The 21436-nt window shown below is 36.3% G+C and overlaps 1 protein-coding gene across 1 annotated transcript; it reads right to left on the reverse strand.

Annotated features, from left to right (window-relative positions):
• Positions 1 to 4865: 4865 nt before the first annotated feature.
• Positions 4866 to 20939, reverse strand: LOC115218587. The gene is made up of 6 exons (XM_029788480.2): positions 20783 to 20939; positions 20251 to 20310; positions 11434 to 11697; positions 8413 to 8646; positions 5385 to 5627; positions 4866 to 5128 (listed from the first exon to the last, which is right to left on the reverse strand). The coding sequence occupies exons 1-6, from the start codon at positions 20823 to 20825 to the stop codon at positions 4881 to 4883; spliced, it is 1092 nt and encodes a 363-aa protein (XP_029644340.2). The 5' UTR covers positions 20826 to 20939; the 3' UTR covers positions 4866 to 4880.
• Positions 20940 to 21436: the final 497 nt, after the last annotated feature.

The following is a 21436-nucleotide window of genomic DNA, read 5'->3' on the forward strand; positions in this document are numbered from 1 at the left end:
AGGATGTTTTTTACACACAACACATAGTACACGGAAACATATGCACAATTACATACCGGCTACATGCGAAAGACCAAACATTACGTACTCCCAAAAATTGTTATAGATACTGAATGCTACTTAATAAGCATATAATTTAATCTAGCAGCCATAGTAAATGGTATGTGCACAGCTCCATCTGGGCTAATTCACTTTTGCACTCAATTAAATTTTTAATCTTTTAATTTCTCCCATTCATGCAAAGCCACATATTCGAGTTCAAGTCCTTGATACATTTTATACTAATTGCTATTTTTTCTTTTAATTGTTATATTACGATTTAATTACTATACTTTAGTTTTATTTTAATTATCACTTACTATATTTACTATATCTAATTCAATTGTTATTATTACCTCTAACTTTTATTGCTATTTTTATTTCTAAATTTACTTATGGAACGTCGAGTGGATCTTATGCATACACTATATTTTTATATGATGTTTATATATTTATATACTAGCAGTATCGCCCGGCGTTGCTCGGGTTTGTAAGGGAAATAACTATATAAGCATTTTTAGAGATGTAAAGTATAATAGCCATCTCAATATGGCTAACCACAAAGGGGGGGGTGTTACTGTAGCTTTTTACGTTCTGAGATTTAATAATACATTTTTAGAGAGTTACTTCCCTTATATATGCCAAAAGTGCATTAAAAATGGGAAAAATTGATGGTAAATTTTTTTTTAAATCGTAGACTCATCGTAGACGCGCGCTAATACCCAGAAGGGCTCGATATGAATCACGACTATAAGATACCCGGTTTTGGTTAAACTACACCGCAAAATGTGGGAGTAGTTAGGAATTTAAATCGTAGGAGACAGACAGCACACAACCTCACTTTTATATATAAAGATTACTATATATTTCTAAACGTCGGGCTTTATATCTGTTCTGTAGATATAAATGAATATATGAATATATGTATGTATTTGATCTTTCAGTGGATTTTGTAGTGCTCTTGTAGTTGCTGCTCGCATTGCCTCCAATCGGATTAAAAATTGTATACAGCTCATTTGAGCACTACTATTCCAGTCTGTTATATATTTTGAGCGTTGTTGTCACTAACGATCTCAAGATATAACTTTATATTTTGTAATATATATATATATATATATATATATATATATATATATATATATACATCCATATACATACAATAGAGAGATGTTTTTGTTTCACTTTTAACACGTAATACTGAAATAGTGGAGAAGATATGATATTGCTGGGGGCTCGCCCTAGGCAAGAACTTGAACATTTTTATTGCCCATGAAACTACATGGACTCTAAGTAAGGCATGTGTAAAATTTGAATCAAATTGGTTGTGTAGTTCTCAAGTTTTAGGGAAACACGCAGACAGACACACACACACACTCACACACACACACACATACATTCTCAGTTTTATATAAAGAGAGATTAAAAGCAGTTTTATTGTGATACCGATATGAATATATTTTCAGCCGGGCTATCACCCATCGAGCTTAGAGAAACCACAACACTGACAGAAACACAATTTCATGAAAGGTTATACTATGCAGCCAATGCACAGTAGACTTTTTATTGTATATCCAATAAAGCAATGGGTATACAGAGGGTCAGTAAGCTGAAAGAGAAAATGGTTTCATACATGTACGATATACAGGATTAATTAGCCGTAAGAGCACCCAATAAAAGCAATATTTCATCTGCCTGGCCAGCTTGTTAGAAATAATTAGTAGCTTCTCTATATGCGACCAAATAACCAATGAGGGAAGATGTCACAAAAACATAGCAAGTTAGAGTAAGGGTGAAATGGGAAAGGTTCAGTGAACTATTACATCGACAGGAGTTAAAAGTTGTCTTTGAGAAACTCCGACATCAAAAGAGAGACAAACAATAAAGAAAAAGTTTAACCGGAACCATGCAACAGTGTAGACAGGCATTAAAGCAGAAGCAGTGGACATCATAGGAGCTCCTCCTTCGCGAGAAGACTTAGACACTCTTTCTGGAGGAAAATTTGCATCGAAGGGATAGAGTTTAAGCAAGATGTTCTGTTTCTGGAAGAAATTCGAAAACGTTATTGTCCCTGCATTATACCCAAGACATACAGCATTGATGGTGATACCCTTATGACTGTAATCTAGAAACTTCAAGATAGAAAAGCACCTGGAAGAGACTTGATTGTTGGATATTGGTACAAGCTAACTTTCTACCGACCATATTTTATCAACTTATACCAGTAAACACTCAATGGTAATATTAGCATACCAGATTAGTTAGCTCTGGCAGACACAAACTGATTCCCAAATGCAGAACCACCCACATGACAAAAACTACTGGCCAATTGCATGCCAGAACTTAATGTATAAAGTGTAAATAGCATGTTTAAACCTCTTCGACCAAGGCCATTGTGAAAGTAATAACATCATCACAGCAGAACAAGCAGCTGGGAAGAAGGGAGTCTTGTAAATAAACAAAACTGTAATGTCAGAGGTGCGGAAGCATAGAAGGAACCTAGTTTCAATATGGCTAGACTGCAATAAAGCCTTTGACTTTGACCCCACTTATGGATGCTAGAAGCCTTTCAACTTGCTAAAGTTCCAGTGAACATAGTCAAAGCCACAGCTGACATGAATAATCGTGGGTCACCATCTTGAAATTAAACACGAGGAGTGATTATATTATCACTGATAGAATATTCCAAGGGGACAGCCTCTCTGGGATGTTGTTTACACTTTCTGTAAACCCCATGTCATGAGGCTGATAACATACATAGATTGATAACTTCATAAGACTTGGAAAGTAGTTTCTTGAGCAGCATTTGCTGTCTGACAACCTTAAATACATATCCAAAGACGTCACACGACTCTACCGCAATTTATCATCAGATGAAAAGATGAGCGTGTATCAGCAGAAGATCAGGCATGGATATGTTAATAGAACGCTCCGAGATGATAGTAACATTAATCATCAAAGCAGTTTATCATAGATGAATAACCAGGAACAGGAAATATAATTCAGGAAAAGATGCAAAATGAAACAACCGATGCAGGCTTTGTGGAGTTAACACTGAAGATATCATCCACATCGTAAGCAGTTGTCCAAAAGTGTCATAAGACATGATGTTGTATATACAGCATGTTTAAACCTCTTCTTCATGTCATGAAACATGATGTTGTAGCTAGGACACTATATAATGAGATCTGTCGGAAGGATAAACGCGAAACCAAAGGAATAAGACCCCGCAATATGGTGAAAGCCATAGCTACTCATAATAAAAATGAGTACTGGTGGAATGTCCCAGTGAAAACATCAATAAAATGTAAACATAATAGACCTGACGTAATGGGACAGAGAAGAGAAACTGTGTACCGTTGTGGAAATCAGCTACCCAACGGATGTTAACGTAAAGCTAAAGATCAGTGAAAAAGAAAATACACTGAACTATTGGAAAAATTGCAGTTACTCTATCGAGATTAAAAGTTCAATTAGATACCTGTAATTATTACGGCACTGAGATATGCAACACACTGCCTAAATATCAATCTTGAGAAATTAGGCTTCTCAAAACTAGAAAGGAGAAAGCTGATGCGAAAACTATAGATTCAATCCATTACTGGAACTATAAAAATCTGTAAAACTTTCTGGAAGTTTATCATTTAAGTATATATGATCATGTACAGATATGCAGGTATATGCATGAAAATGATTACATAAAACGAAACAAATCTGTACATATACACACATACATACATACATGTACTTGAAATTCCAATGAAAGAGCCTTGGATCTAGGTTAGAAATCAGATGTTTCTCTAAGACATCTTGAAATAAAACTGAATAATCACGTACATACATACATTACATACATACATACATTACATACATAACATACATACATACATTACATACAAACATACATACACATTTCATTTGCTAAATGCAGGATTCAGTGAATTTGGTAATTTTACATTGATGAGTCTATAAACGTACAGTATATGTTTTAACTTTTCTAACAAAATAAGACATGCATTCTTAATTCACTTATGTTGATGGGGATGTAAAACCAATATAGCTTATCGAATTTGTCCGAGCATGACAATAATTCAAAATACGATTCAACTTCATCTCTCAACCAGTCATCCTTGTGAAATTTAATTTTCATCTATTTTCAAGGGTAATTCACACAGAAACACGCACTCACATACACAGACACAGACACTCCCTAAACTAATATACATGCGAACAATTTTGTTTCTCAGCATATTTGTAACTTTTCGTATCTTTTTACTTGTTTCAGTCATTAGACTGCAGCCATGCTGGGGCACCGCCTTGAAGAGTTTTTAGTCGAATGTATTAACACCAGTACTTATGTTTTAAAGCCTGGTACTTATTTTATTGGCATCTTTTGCCGAACCGCTAAGTTACAGGACGTAAACATACCAGCACCGGTCGTCAAGCGGTGATAGTGGGACAAACACAGACACAAAGACACGCGCGCCACGCACATGCACACACAAACACACTCATATAGTTTGTGTCTACCAAATCGACTCACAAGACTTTGGTTGGCCTGGGGCTATAGAAGAAGACATGTGCCTAAAGTGCCATGCAGTGGGACTGAACCCGAAACCACACTGCCACGCCTGCGTATAAAAATGAATTAATAAAATATTCATAATCATACATGTATATATATATATATATATATATATATATATATATATATATATATATATATATATATATTATATATATATATACATACGTAAAATTCTTTTCCCTATAGCATGGCGACGGGAAACTAAAATAAACGACCCGAAGTATTTTGTTGCTTACAAAGAAATATAAAATTGTTTCTAAAACAAATACTCACATCCGTTTATTTCGTAGAAGTTCCAGTAATGTATACTTGGTTTTAAAGTAAAATCAAAATGTGTTACATTGGCTATATCACATTTTCTGTTTGAATGCTTGTATTCAACTGCCTCACAAGCCTTTGTTTCCACACAGCGATCCAAACACTCTTTCAGTGAACCACGTGTAGTTGGGTAATAGTCGTAACCGTTGATGCTAGCTCCTAGTATGATGTTCATAGTACCACGTTCTGCAGTTGAGGAAAACATTAATGAAAAGAATTGCATCGTTGATGGCTAAAATAAACCAAAATATTACTATCGAAGACAAAGGTACTCACACACCAAAGATTCTATCAGCAATTAAAGGAACAATTAATTTACATTCATTTACCAGTTTAGACAATCATAAATCATTTTATGAATAACAATTTCATTACATCTGTTCTTAACTGAAGAAACGCTTAACAAATCAGGCGGTTAAGAAATAAAGTTTGATAGATAGACCTTGCTGAAGCTGGTAAAAATCTCGGTTTCGGGTAGGACGCACAATTTTCACTTTGGAGGCGTCGTCAGATAAAAGTATGCAGGTCGGACCATTTTTGGTATCATGTTCAAACGCGATACAATTCTTAGTTAACAAGCAAGTTGTGGCACATGTTTCTACATCATATTCTTTTATGTATTTGAATCTGTTGCCATCTCTAAGATAAGCATCTGGTACTCTCAAGAACATCCTTATGCTGGGCACTGTGAAAAGAAAACACCACAAATTTAGTATTACTCGCTTCAGGAAATATAAATATAAAACTAATTTGAATGCATACATATTTCTATCTCTAAGTAGAGGTAAAAAAACTGATACTAGTTACTTAATGAAGCATTAGATTAATACAAGAGAATAAAGGTAATTTTAATGTGTGTTTCTCAAGAAAAGTGAAATCGTTGAAACGAGAATCGAAACTGGGTAAGGATTTAACTTGTTGCGAGTTTACTCATTGCACCCTCTCTCTATACTTTATATATAAATTTTATAAAGTTTTCACGATGTACCATCCAGTTTTAAGGAGTTGGTACTGTAAGTATATGGACATAGTACCGTTTTCTCGATTAAAATGTGAGTTCGTATATGGTCGGTGTGCTACTGATAAAATATTGCGTTTCAGTTATTTAAGTTAGAGGGAAAAATTTGACTTAACGGAAGATCAAGTCAAGAAGAAATTTATGCTCTCCAAAGTAGATTCTACTCTTGACACAATAAGGGCAGCCGTGGCAAAAGCTCCAGCAGAATCTGCTCTAAGATAACCATGGACTTCGTACAAGATATACAAAGAAAAACTGTCTCGGACGATATGAAAGGAGAAACAGGAAACCTGTCTCCGGGAAGTTTCTTTTTTCTGGAAGAACAAACTCAACAGGATTCCACAAGATTCACCAGTTCTCCCAATTAAATGACGAAAGGTAAACTTCTGGTCTGTCATTGCCAAATGATCAACACCATATCTGTTCGCTAATGAGCATGTTGACAAAAGTTTATAAATGCGAGGTTCCAAGATACTTTGGATGTCTTGAGCATATATCAGCAATCACCCAGACCATCAGAGAAGCAAAAAAGAGCTACAGCATACTCTCAGTAGTATGATTAGATCTGACCAAAGCCTACCCAAGTATGATCCACCAATTAATTCAGAGACCATTGAAGTAGGCAAGCTGATGCCTTGGAAAGAGTTACAACAGCAACGTCAAAGACACCATGACTCAACTAAACAATTGACTTAGAGCAGCCGATGATAACCAGCTACTCCGACGTTTTAAGGAATAGTTTTTCCAGTAAGGCATCATACTCAGACTGCAAGGCTTATTCCTGCTACATCGTCATACAAAGGGAAACAATGGAAATATTGTACAATGAATTTGTGCAGAGTTGGCTAAGTTCCAGTTCGGTCTGCTTGTATGACAAAACCTCAACTGATAGAGGAATAATTCAAGCTACACGTAACGTAAGAGGAATTAGTTCATTTCCACAGTCTGAGGATGAGAAAGTCAGATACGTCAATAGATCATAAAGAGTGGAAGTGAGAGCCCCTGGAAGTTGTGAAGGAAGTTGAAACATATGGAAGCAGCAAGAGATTTGGGTAGGCAGTCAAGAAGTGTAGGACTTAGCAAATGCAGCATCAAGAGGTGGAGCAGTGGAAATAGCTGATACAATTGAAGGCCCATAGTACAGTGTGTCTTGAGGCATCAGAATAAGATCGTCATGAGAAAAAATTAGGGATTGTCTGTTAGGGGCAGGGAATGCAAGGAGACCAAGCACTCAAGCGACTGTTTCGGAGAAAATACTGAAGAACACTCAGCAGGAAAAGTTGTCCTTGCTGCTGTGCGCTGTAGCCGACGTCTTGCAAGCCTCAAATAACGTTAAAATCCGGAATAATGCGGACACATTCTGAAAGCTGTGTGAGAAAACTCTTTACACTATGAACCACATTTTGAGTGAATGTCCAAGATCACTGGCTGATACAAGTGAAGGAACAATAATGTATTTCCAGAAGTTGCCAAGAGGATAGACCAGAGAGCAACAGGGATTAACAAAAAAAGAATCAGCTTCCAAAGAGAACACGATACGTCTTCTTAATCAAAGTAGCTGTGGGTGACCCATTTTCTATTTTGTATCAAACCTCTGACTGAAGATCTGAAAGGAAAACTCATCCTTTCTGAAACAGAAAAACAGACAATAACATCGTCCCAACCATATATGTTCTTTCTATTTAGTACAAAAACGATCATCGTGGTCAAACTCAATATTTTAAGAGGACAAGCTGGATATTTCACACTAACTGAAGAAAGCCATATATCCGGATTTGATTAAGGAGTCAAAAGATGGCGTGGAGTTTAATCCCTATTGATATCGACTGCTGTAGTTGACAAGAGACCGCAGATGAAGCCCTTCCGCGGATGAAAGTTGATTCAGTACACGCTGCTCACTAAGGTGAGGGTTAGGGGCATAACTAAGGGATATAGCGCTTGTGATCCAGAGATGCCTGTTAAAGATGAGGTCTTTCCAACACTGCGATTGCTTTTGTCACAATCAAGAGAATGATCGTGCGACATCATTAAGTAGCTTCCGCGGTCTCTGCTTAGGGCAAGGTTCAGTCTGGTTTGCATTTGCATTTGATAATTGATGAATAACTGAATATTACATTTTAATATCATTTTAAAGGAGTGCAATTAATAACAGAAGCTTTAAACTCTCAAAACTTGCCTTACACGCAATATCTCCTTTCAGGTCAAAAACACAAGTCTTAGTAATATAGCTGATCGATTAAAACGACCAAACCACTTTCCGACAAATTTGTGAAATTATAGCTATGTAAAAACATCAATATTTTACAGAAAAGCAGTGAAGCTTGCACTCAATGTAAAAATTAAAAGCACTGACATTTATTTTTGTCAACTTACTCCATTTTAGGCACATAAAATATTGTTAATAAATATGCAACCCACTTCAAGGTTTATTATTTTTGAGTGTAGTACTCACCATCATTCAAACTGTAATAATCCCATCTATGAATACTGGCTGTGAGACTTTTGTCTTTATGATTTAAATCGGTCAAATCACATCGTCTTTGTTCAACTTTATATTCAAACATTTTGCAGTTTTTCAATTGTTTGCAGTGTGCAGCACATCTATCGGCACTTATATCATCAAGTTTATCGAGATGGTCATATTTGTCGATAGTGGCTCCTTTTACAACAACCATTTTACCTTTATCTAGAAGATATTAAAGTAAATTTGATTACATACAATACTGAAACTTTAAAAGAATTTCGAAACGATTCATCGTTTTCATTTTCATATGTTCCTTGAAAGAAATATTTCCACATCTTTGTCTGCTTTTATGTATTAACTTCAGACACACACACACACACACACACACCACACACACACACACACACACACACCACACACACACACACACACACACACACTTAAGAGAATACACTTGTATGAATATATCAGGATGAGTAAAAAGTAAGCAACGTTTTGAAACATGAAATTCATCACAATATATTTCAACAACGCGGAAATTGTATTCATCAAAGTAAGTACCATTACAATCAATGAGTTACAAGTTTGTTTATTCCGGTGATATATCAATCTGGAATTCTGGAGCTGATGAACTCCTTGAACGCACTTTCAACAATGGTTTGATTTTTGAACTTCTCTCGCAGGGAACCATCAAAGTAATTGAAAAAGTAGTCGTCTAGGGAATAAGCTGGATGGGGGAAGAACTTCATAGCCAAGTTCCCTCAACCTCTGGAGCATCATTAGTGAAACGTGTAGTCAAGCATTGCCATGAAGAACGATTGGCTCTCTTCTGCTGACCAGTCTGGAACGCAGGTGTAGCAGTTTTTCGTTCATTTTGGTAATTTCATGGCAATATGTTTCTGCAGTAATGTTTTTTCTGGGTTTTAAGAAGTTATAGTGGATGAGTCCAGCAGTACACCACCCAACAGTCACCATAACCTTTGAAGAGCTTGGATTTAGGGAAGGTTTCCGGTGCTTCATTTTTGTCTAAAATTATTAGTGTACAGAATCCACTTTCATCGCAAGTTACAATACGGTCGAAAGAAGGAGCGGTCCGGTTACAGAGAAGCGACAAACAAATTTCATATCTGCGCATTTTCTGATTTTCATTCAAATCGTGTGGTACTCATTTGGCGAACTTCTTTGATTTTCCGATCGCATGCAAATGATCGCAGGCAATTTCTGGCTAACTTGAAGTTCTTTTGCCAGTTCTCGAGTAGTTTTACGTGGATCTTTCTCGACGGTCTATAATTGACCGTCATCGATGACAAAAAAGGCGTCCACTACGCTCATGATCTTGAAGGCTCAGGTTTCCACCGCGAAAGCGTTTAAAACATTTTCGAGCTGGCCGCTCACTGGTCATTTCCTTACCAGACGTTTCGTTGATATCGCGAGCAGTTTCAACTGCTTTACGTCCTTTATTGAAGTTGAATAGCGAAATTGCTCGAATATCGCGCTGTGACACTTCCATTTCAGATGAATGTAACAACGGTGAAAAATATATCAATGTTAATTTATTGATGCATTTGGGCAAGTCTATGTCTGTATTATCAGACAACTGCAAAAAAATGTTTAGAAAAAATCCAAAGCTCTGCAAAAATCCGGTACAAATTCTTCATGGTTCAAAACATTGCTTACTTTTTACTCAACCTGATATATTTATTGTTTTATATATTTATGTTTTATATAAGTTTTATTCATACGTATATCAGTGTAATGGTTAAAAAGAAATTATGTCTACTTCTGCGCAGAATGCCGAATGTTAGAATCGGTAGATTACTATTTCAAAATAAATTGTAACTATATTTTTCGTGATTACATTATTGTAGTTCAATAATTTTGTTGGTTTTTATTTCTTTTTAATCTTAATAATAGGAAATAACTTTCAGTCGATTGTGATTAGTTTTTAGCTAGTTTCTGTTTTATTGTCTGAAATACAATCTAATTCGCCAGTTTACTGTACTGGACAATAGATATCGGATAAACTTCCGGAAGGAATTGTATTTGCTATTTGGTTGTATGATGTTGTTAACTTGTCTTACTTTCCGTCATTATACAGATCTTATAGGCGCAGGAGTGGCTGTGTGGTAAGTAGCTTGCTTACCAACCACATGGTTCCGCGTTCAGTTCCACTGTGTGGCACCTTAGACAAATGTCTTCCACTATAGCCTTGAGCCGACCAAAGCCTTGTGAGAGGATTTGGTTGATGGAAACTGAAAGAAGCCCGTCGTATATATGTATGTATATATATATATATATATATATATATATATATATATATATGTGTGTGTGTGTGTGTGTGTGTGTGTGTGTGTGTGTTTGTGTGTGTTTTTTTTGTGTGTGTGTATGTGTGTGTGTGTGTGTGTGTGTGTGTGTGCATGCGTGCGTGTATGTCTGTGTTTGTCCCCCCAACATCGCTTGACAACCGATGCTGCTGTGTTTACGTCCCCGTAACTTAGCGTTTCGGCAAAAGAGACCGATAGAATAAGTACTAGGCTTACAAAGAATAAGTCCAGGGGTTGATTTGGTCGACTAAAGGCGGTGCTCCAGCATGGCTGCAGCCAAATGACTGAAACAAGTAAAAGAGTAAAAGAGTAAAAGAGTATATCTCGTACTCTAACTCAGTCATGGCTATTTATTGCCTTTGTTAAAATACCATGTTATACAGATTAGCTTTCAGAATAAGGATACTTTGAGTAACTCCAAACATTCCTCTCTTGAGCTATATTGAATACGGAAGTGCTTTTGGTATCATTGGAAAAAAGCAATTTCTTTTTTTAAAAGTATTCGATTTGACATAGCGCCAATTTTTCTGGAGAATGAATAATGTCGCAAGTTTCGTAGCGGACACTTTAATTCAGAAGATAATAGTCTAAATTTCGACCTTATGTAAACTTTTCTCTTTAATAAACAGTTAAATTCATTTTATGTCGGAATATTACGAAATAATATAATTTTAAAAAATCATACTTGGTATAATTTGAAAGTAATCATATTTCGTTCTTCGAACAACTTTAATTCCGTCTTCAGATGCATCATGTTTTGACAAAAAGCAGGTCAATGCAAATTTATGATAAACAAATGATTTACAGCCTGTAGTAGTTGCGCATTTTTGTGCACACATTTCAACTGGAACTGCCTTGATTATCTTCAGAAGAGGTCTGACAGTTAAAGAAGCGTTGAATACTTTAATGTAAGTGACATGGTCAGCTTCGAATAGAGAGGAATCCTTTCCTGGGAAGAAAACAAATGGAAAGAACAATTATGCATTGCCTAAAGACATATCAACTGTATCTCAACAGCAACATTTATTATACGGGTTTGAAAGGTGTGGGTGCAGGATCGATACTATTCTTACATCTGGAAAACTATAGGATAAGAAGTCGAAGTTCACAATTTTCTGCACTTTTAGGAAACAGGGCTTCTTGGTCAAGCTTTATAGAAGACATGCGTGTTGGGAGGAGAGTTTCGAGCATTAATAGATGAAGTGGGGCTTTCAGACATTCATTATCAAAGAGTTGGAATCTTTTGTCTGTAGTTGGGATTTAATATTTTAATTGTTGTGAGGTAACACAGGATGCCCTAAAGCCACCACACCAGTTATCTCCTTATTTATGATACTACAGCCTATTTCACTGTCACAAGGTATATTAAAGTGCACCCAAGTTACTCTTCCTCACCACTAGATCAATTCATAATTTTGCATGCCTAAATATCAGCTCAGCTGTAGAAGGAATAACGAGAGATAGCTAAGAATTTTAAAATTTTGAATGATTGGTTAGTTTCTTCATATATGGTTGTTTTAAACCGCTCTTATCATCCGCTATATTTTATTATATAAGAAATATAGAAAGTTCTATTTAAAATTTGAGAATCTAAAGAGGCGGGTATACTTTTAATATGCATGAATACTAAAAACATATGTTTTTATTTTTTATTTCCATTTTCAACTGCACTATTTTTAAACTACGAGGTGGTATCAAAAGGTTCCCGGACTAGTTATGTTTCATAAAAAATAGTTTATTCATCTCCTTCGAAATAGTCACCTTGCGCAGCAATACACTGGTCCCAGTGTTTGCGCTACTTTTGGAATCCGGCTTTGTTTTCTTCCGTAAGCGAGTCGAGGACCTTCTGATCTCGACAACGGTGTTAAAACGGTGACCCCTGAGCTGCATTTTCATTTTGAGGTAGAAATAGAAGTCCGCAGGTACTAAATCTGGCAAACAGGGCAGATGCAGAAGTGATACCATGTTGTTTTTGGCAAGAAACTCGTGAGTGAAGAGAGCTCAGTGACAGGGTGCATTGACATCATAAAGAATGCAATTGTTTGCGCTCCACATATCCGGTCACTTTCGCCAAATGTACTTCTTAAAATGTTTCAAAACATCGATGATTGTCTTCCGATGATCCTCATGCACAAGTTGATGGATTTTATCCACGTATCTTGGGTTGACGCCCGTGGCAGGTCATCCAGATCGCTAATTGTCTTCCAGGAACGTTCTCCCGCTTTTGAAGCGCCCGTGTTACTCGAAACATTGCGTACGACCCATTGCCATGTTGTAGTAGGCTTGCCGAAACATACTCAATATCTCTGTGGCAGATTTCCTAAGTTTAAGGCAAAATTTTACGTTGGCTCTTTGTTCCAACTTCTTGACAAAAATCACAAACAACAGCATACACGTGATCAAAAAAGCATGAATTTCACAACTTACGAAGTAAACACTGCAATGTCACTCGGCACACTGTCTCATGAAGGTCATTGCTAGCTCTCACTGTGCCCACAATCATGTGCTGCCATCTGTTGGTGTGCTACAGAACTAGTCCCAGAACTTTTTGATACTACCTCGTACTTTTCCAGGTTCAGTCAATGAAGAATATTATAGAGAGAGGGAGAGAGAGGGAGAAAGTGGGGAGATGGGAGGGTGGAGGGGGAAAGAGGGGGGATGGAAGGGGAGAAGGAGATGGGAAGGAGAGAGGGAAGGGGAGATGGGGAGAGAGAAAGTAATGTTTGTGGCCACTTTTGCGTGGCCGTTCCACGCAGAACAATATTACTACAGGGAAACATTGTTTTTTCCCCAGCTAGTTCACAACACACAACCTGTGTCTGATATACTGCGAGTAAGAGAGCAAACCACTCCCCTTTTCCAACGTGGAAAGATCAGTAGACCAGCTGGTTTCTGGGTGTGGACGCTTGCTCGGGGAGCACAACTACATTATCTTTCAGAATAGCAGTAATATGAAGATTTAAAGGCGTTACTCAATTTCCTAATTGACCAACGGTTTCTACTACGGCAATTTTTATGTAGCTTACAGACTTATTCGTATAGTTCACTAATTTTATCTTTGATTTTGGTACACCTAAATCAAAAATAATTTTAAAATAAGGACACTACACTTCTTCGAAATTGCATCAATCTGTTACACTCCTTCTTTCGGAACACCCATATTTTATCGTAACTTTTTTTTTATTCAACCAGTTTTCTATTTTATCTCAAAGTTAGTGGAGCTATAATCCTTCTTAGTGAATGCAACTGCATTTAATTTGTTCCTGAATTGGATTCGCATAGAAGTGGTTGCGAAAAAAATCACTGTCTTCCTTAAGAATGTTATTCATTCACTGCCATTGATGAATGATGTGGAAAAGATGTAACTATGAATGCGATATCAATAGTAACTTTATGAATACATTATCAATGACTCTAAATGTAACATTAGCTCTGAATCAAAGTAATAAACATAATTGGAGATAAAATATCTGTAAATCTAAGTATGACATAAGTAAGAAAACTGTAGCATTCGATGTATGTAATATGAAAGCGACTCTCGGCATGCAACGTAACAATGGCATTTAATATATAGTTAGCGGCACTCATGAATATTTCACGGAATTAATGGTAAACTTATAGGGTAATTTCTGAAAACGTTATCCAAAAAACCTGCAAGTGTAGCCTGTGTTGTGTCTGTCTCAAAAGATAGGCGTTCATCTGCTATTCATCGAAAAGTGACAGAAATTGGAATACGATGATTACTTTATGCACTTTATATATACACTTTATATACTTTATGAACAATTTTATAGTTCTAATACGCAGCACTCTCCCTCTTTATCTCTCGCCTTACCCTCTTTTTCTTTCTCTTTTCCTTTCACTCTTCGCCTTTCTCTTCAACTAACCACGCGAAAGCGTTACAGACGGGCTAAGTAACGGAGGAAAAAGCTTAGTTAAAAAAAAGAATTACATAATGCACTCACCACCACCTCTCCTTCCCCTCCTCCTCCCCTACTCTGCATCAGACTTTGTATATATGTAACACGAATATAAATTGGTTTTGTGTAAACTTAATAAGAACCACCGGTATGTAATAAAATGAATAACTAGAATTATATAATCCCAACGGTAATTTGATTTATGTAACCAAAATTAAATTCCTCTTTCAATGGGAGAGATAGAGAGAAAGAGAGATAGAGGGAGGGTGTTACTTAATAAGACTGGGAAATAAAGAAGTAAATATATTAGGTTGGAAAGAAAATCGTGCTTCAGTTTTAACATGATCACTTTGAGTATAGTTTTTGATACTCTAAAGTAATCGATAATGTTTACACCCTAATATTTTCTCTTTTTTCTGCATATTTTTATACTTTAGTGATAAAATTGGTATCTATTTTACCCTTTTTAAATAAGTTTAGCTCATATCCGTATCAGGCATGTGGTATGGATTCAAAAGGGGCTTTTGGATGGTAGCAACAAGAAATATTCGTTCTGTCTATGGAAATAAAACTTTAAATATCCGGTCGTGCCAACGAGAGTTTGCCCAGTTTCGCTCAGGAAATTTTTCTGTCATAGATTACCCTCGACCTGGACGTCCAAGTTCTGTTAATATGGAGCTTCTGAAAACCGTAAAATACAAAGCAAACTGCACGAGAATTAGCAAAACAGGAAAACTCAAGTCCCAGTTTGATTATAAAACACCTTCAAGCTAAAGTATCTAAACCTGGTCAGTGGATCCCTCATCATCTGACTGCTTCTCCGTTTAATCGAAGTCATTGAAAAGAATGAGCTGTATCCGAGGAGTTTTGAACCTTTTTTAAGGAGTAACGGTTATAACAGTCCTAAATTATTGTAATTTTCGTATTTCATTACTAAACCGCCAACTTTTTGTTCCAGATTGAAAAAGGTGGAAGTAAGAACACTTTGAATACATCAGACAATTTGCAAGCTCACTATTCAATAAAGTTCTGTGTTAAACTGGACATTGCTGTTACAGAAACTTATGAAATGCTTCAGACTGCTTGTGGATTATCTTGTATGAGCCGAGTATATGTTTTAACTGGTAAAAGAGGATCAAGGACAGTAGAATAGATGTGAGAGACAATGTGTGGGAGGGAGAGGGAAGTTAGAACATTAGAACTGGTTGAGAAAATTCGCAATTTTCTGGGTGAAGACAGTGGAAAGATGAAAGAGGCTGTGACAAGGGTCCTGGACACATTCACTTAGTAGGACTTCCATGGAGCCTTCACGGCGTAGGTGGAGAGCTACAAGTGAATTGAAGTCAGAGGATCCTACTTTGAAGTAGATTAAAGTTTTGTACTTCTTTGAAGTTAATGTCTTCCCTGAAAAGTCTCAAAATCTCTAGACTTTCTACCGAACGTTTCATAAGTACATTCATCCAAACTGGTGAAAAGTGGCTCCTCTATCATCATTCCCAACGAAAAGGACAATGGTTGGTATTGTTTGATTCTTTCACCCGCACGATTTTCATTAAGTAAAAAGAAACAAACTCGGATTTTTTGCGTGGAATCAAGTACCCTGAACTCCTAATATGCTGCAAACTCCTTATTTTTGTTCGGAAAATAAAGATATTTATGTTTTGATATTATACTTTTACTTCGTTTCACATATACAAGCAAAATCTCTAACGTTTTTTTTTAGATGAATTTATTGTTCGTTATCCCTCCACACACTTCTTTACCACTAACTTCTATAACCTCCGCATTTTCCCTTATTCATTTCAAACTTCCTTGAATTTTCAATCTAAAGTAATCCACACTCTCTCGAAAACGTATTTCTGCAAAATGTTATCTAAAATTATGGGTAAAGAAAGAAATAGCCAAAAATATTTGAAAATGGAGGTGGGAAGTGAAATTTCTGAGGGTTCCACCCCACTCCACCCCGATTTCCGGGGTCCAAAACGGGTTTTGTGGCATATTAGGAGGTCACCGGAATTCAGTCAACGAAAAAAAAAATTCCAATGATTCCGGGGGGGATGGGGCATCCAGTTTCCCACCCACCCCTTTTTTCCGAACAAAAACAAGGGGGTTACAGCATATTAGGTTAGTGTACTTGATTCCATGCAAAAAATCCGAGTATTTTTTTTCTTAGTGATGGGGTGTGAAGAGAGTCGTCTATGATAAAGTATTAAACTAAAACGAAACTGTTAGTCGTCAGTTGGAAGAACTTCACGAAAAACTCCAGAAAGGCGTTCCTCACTGGACGCTTTTCAGTTTAATCGAAGTCATTGAAAAGAATGAGGTGCATCCTTGGAGTTTTGAGACTTTTTTAAGGAGAGAGAGTCTTAACAGTCCTACATTAAAAGGATTATAACAGTAGCGACGAGATTTAAACAACGTACGGGGAATTAATAAAGTCGAAGGGTATCTAAACAACTCATGAGGAATTAATGGGGTTAATAGAAACTCGAAGAGGAGTTAATAATCTCACAAAGTTTTGTTGTGCGAATTTTACGAAAAAATCGTAAAATAATGTAAAATTTGTTGGCCGGTTTGCTCGAGTTGCAAAAACAGCAACAACAACTGAAAGAATAACAACAGGAGCAGCTAAAACTGCAAGAGCAACAACATAAGCAACAACAACAACAAATACTGCAGTCACTGAAGCCGTAGGTAAGCCAGAAAAAGCATTTTCGGCAGACTATGTCACGAACTCCATAACAGAATTCAAATACGAACCTGACGAAGGAGTTACCTTCGCAGAGCATACTACAAAAGACATAAGCAAATCTAGAAAGAATGTAAAGATTTGGACAACAAGATGAAAATGCGCTTAATCTTGAGAAAACTAGCGGCAACAGAACATGAGCGATACAATAATTTTGTACTCCTAGGAAAACCTGCGGACATAAACTTTAATGACACAATAGAGATACTGTGTAAAATTTTCAGTGAAAAAGCTCATTGTTCAACACACGTTTTGCTGATAGAGTTAACAGGGAATGCGAGAAGTTCAAGCTGAAAGAATTAACGCAAGATATGTTCAAATGCCTTATTTTTACACAGACTTACTGCCGAAAGGATGCAGCAGTTAGAACCAGAATTCTCGCAAAGCTGGAACAAAACCAGAATTTAATCCTACAGCAAATGTCAGAAGAGTATGAAAGGATAGTCTTATTAAGACACGACACAGAAGAAAATGAACGTAAATGATTGTTTCCAAGTAAAGCAAATGTGAAATAGAATAGAGATAAAGTGTTTTCTAAACAAAAAAATAAACAGGACAAAAAACAAGAAATAAACCCATGTTTTGCATGTGGAAGTATACACCTGAGGAAAAATTGTCCATTTAAAAAAGCGGAGTGCTTTCATTGGGGAAATATAGGACATATACATTTCTTTATTGCCCACAAGGGGCTAAACATAAAGGGGGCAAACAAGGACAGACAAACGGATTAAGTCGATTACATCGACCCCAGTGCGTAATTGGTACTTAATTTATCGACCCCGAAATTATGAAAGGAAAAGTCGACCTCGGCGGAATTTGAACTCAGAACGTAACGGCAGACGAAATACCGCTAAGCATTTCGCCCGGCGTGCTAACGTCTCTGCCAGTTCGCCGTCTTTTATGGAAATATAGGACATATAAAGACGCACATTAGAACGAAGATGACAAAACGTCAGAACAAAGGAAAAAGAATGTCATCGAAAGAGATTGGTAATATTACGATGAGGAAATTCGTGAAGGTGAAAATCAGAAATACAAGTGTTAAAATACATTTGGACACTGGTATTGATGTCACCATTATAAACACACACACACACAAAAACGCGAAAATATGTCGGTAAGCCGAAATTAATTAAATCGAAAAAAATAGCACGTGGTGTTAAGGGGAAAAGAATATATTTCTTCGGTGAATTCATATGCAATGTAACATTTCGAGGTCAAACAAAAAAGGCTAAAATATATGTGTTAAAAAGTTCACCTAATCTATTCGGCTCAGAGTGGACGGAACTATTCAAATTATGTGATACGCCCACAAGTGTCCTGTGTGAAAATATAGTTGGGCCAGGCAAAGGTTCAAATGCGGCTGAGAGACTGAAGCAAAAAGTTTCAGTCAAACAAAGTGGAACACCGGTATGTAAGCCAAAACGAAATGAAAAATTGCCCACAATAAAAAGTAAACATTGTTGAAAAGTCGATGTTCAGTGGTTGAGACTACAACACATCGATTTCGCTGGTCCTTTAAATGCTTCTTACGATTTAGTGGTACTTGATAGTTCTCGAAATGGCCTGAAATTTGTAAGTGTATAAAATCAATCTCCTCAACTGTGATAAACTATTTACAAGAATTGTCTGAAATATTTCGCATCCCAAACAAGATAATGTTTGACAATGGAACGCAATTTGTGTCTAGCGAATTTTTAAAATTTTGTGAAACGTTCGCGGTAGAACATATAACTACGGCGCCATACCATCCCAGATCTAATGGACAGGCAAGAATGCTTTGTCGATACCGTCAAAAGAGCCCTTAGAAAATCGAATGAGGAAGTCACGGATGAGGTAGCTCTACAACAATTTTTAAGAGTGTACCGTGTAACACCAAATCCGAATACACCAGCAGGTAGCTCCAAGGAAAGTAAAATCAGTCCTTGATAAATTGCTACCTGGCAAGAAAAGAAAAGTGCCTGGGAATACATAGTAAAATTCTTTAAGTTGGTGAAAAGGTGTATATGAGGGCATACAAGAATAGAAAGCAGAGTTGGGGAGATGGCGTAATTACCAAATGCATAGGTAAAATGTATGGGGTAGAAGAGGCATACAAAAGAGACGGGAACCAACGGAAAATAATCTGGTACATCAAAAGAGGCGGTTTCGATCACCTATTCAAAATATTTCATTCATATTCGTACCCAATGTCACATCAGAACCGTAAACGCTACTACAATGCTTTCCTTCCCCTCAAAACGTACTGCTTTTGACTACTGAAAAGTAATAAATATTGGTTTCAGGTTCTGACACAAAACCAGCAATTTCGGTACATCGACCTCCCTTTTCAACTGGTTCTTATTTTACCAACTCCGAAAAGATGAAAGTTAAAGTCGACCCCGGCGGCATTTGAACTCAGAACGTAAAGAAATACCGCTAAGTATTTTTTTCAAAGCGCAACGATTCTGTTGAAAAGTAACAGATATTAAGAAATAAAATTATGAACGCCATTTTACTCTTCGAGATTGAGCATCGGTATTGATTACTGGCTGATACAGGCGCATTTCGATTAATAAATCTTGTGCAAGTTATCAAACTTATGACACCTCAGTCCATTATTCTCCATAAAATATGGAATCTTTGTACGATGTCAAACATAAGCTAATATTTAGAAATGAACGTTTTGTTGTGTTATCAGAGCTTTAAAAAAGGGGGAATATTTGTTCTGCTGTTGAATAAGCATTGAATAAAATGTGAGTTATTAGGCCCATAAATAGAGAATAGTCCTCAGTAAAACGAAACACCCTTTGGAAACGCCTTCAGCAATAGAAGATATTAATAAATGTCTCACCTGTTTGGTCTAATTTAAATGTATGAAGCATTTTAGCCTGCACCATCAACTGAAGGAAGGCTGCAGAAACAAAGTGAAATGGTATTTAGAAACGAAAAAGAAAACAATAAGAAATTTACAGTTTACTTATGATATGAACGAGGTGTGTGAATGAAATATCAATTTGTGCTTGTGTTACTTAGAAATATGCGCTTTGGAAGCTAGGGTTATGAAAACATCTTGTTGATCATTTAGTATTTTGGAGTTTTCCTAAATTTAATCTTGATATAACGTATCAATAATGTTAGACTTTCGTACCCTGCTCTTCTTCAATGTATTGTCCAAAGCTGATATCACAGGTTTGATAGAAAACTGAATCTAAAAACAGATTTATAGTAACATGTTAATTAGATCATCACCGCCGTGAGGTGTCAACTCATGCTTGAGAAATGTCATGAATTCTAAATCGGCAATTATTTACCGTAAGCTATTTCACAAGAAAATATATCGAAATAAAAATTTATCGCTTACTTATCCCACAAAGTATACGCACCGAAAATTGCTATGAAGCATGGCAATAGCTCTCCTGACTTCATGGCTGCACAGTTTTAACAATTGCTGGTTAAACGAAGTTCTGCTTCCGTGAAATGGTGATCTACTGACGTTGTCAGCGAGAAGCAATGAAGTTATATAGAAGTTTCGTTAAGCAGGCAAGTTAATGAAATATTTCAGAACAAATACATCTGTCTGACGAATTTCAATAAATCATTTCTCCGCATTTTTTTATGTAAATATTTATTTGCAGCTCCTTTGTTTTTGTATCTGAATCAGTGGGTGTGCGTGTATATATATATATATATTATATATATATATATATAATATATATATATATACACACACATACATATATATATACACACACATGTGTGTGTGTATGTGTACATTAGATGCTTCCCTCTCCAGCTGTTCAAGTAGGTGTCCACATTTTCATCTGCCTATATTACATGGGAATGAATATATTATTTTGGGCAATATTTTATAAATATGTACTTTCTTAAATCGTAAAAGATAGATTTTTTTTGTATTTTAATCCAATCAATACATTTATGAGCAGTTTAGTCTCCTTTACGAAATATTTAAACAGGTTTATAACATCGTTAACCGATAAATAGAAAATCTAACCAAAAAATAATTTAATTTTTATCAT

The sequence above is a fragment of the Octopus sinensis genome, linkage group LG13 (genome assembly GCF_006345805.1).
Source record: "Octopus sinensis linkage group LG13, ASM634580v1, whole genome shotgun sequence".
Lineage (NCBI taxonomy): Eukaryota > Metazoa > Mollusca > Cephalopoda > Octopoda > Octopodidae > Octopus > Octopus sinensis.

Coding starts and splice junctions, on each gene's coding strand:
- LOC115218587 (XM_029788480.2), bottom strand. CDS start 20,825: ATGAAGTCAGGAGAGCTATTGCCATGCTTCATAGCAATTTTCG. Junction 8,647..11,433: donor TTACTTTCAAATTATACCAA/GTATGATTTTTT, acceptor AATATCTTCTAG/ATAAAGGTAAAATGGTTGTT. Junction 5,129..5,384: donor TTTTTACCAGCTTCAGCAAG/GTCTATCTATCA, acceptor CCTCAACTGCAG/AACGTGGTACTATGAACATC.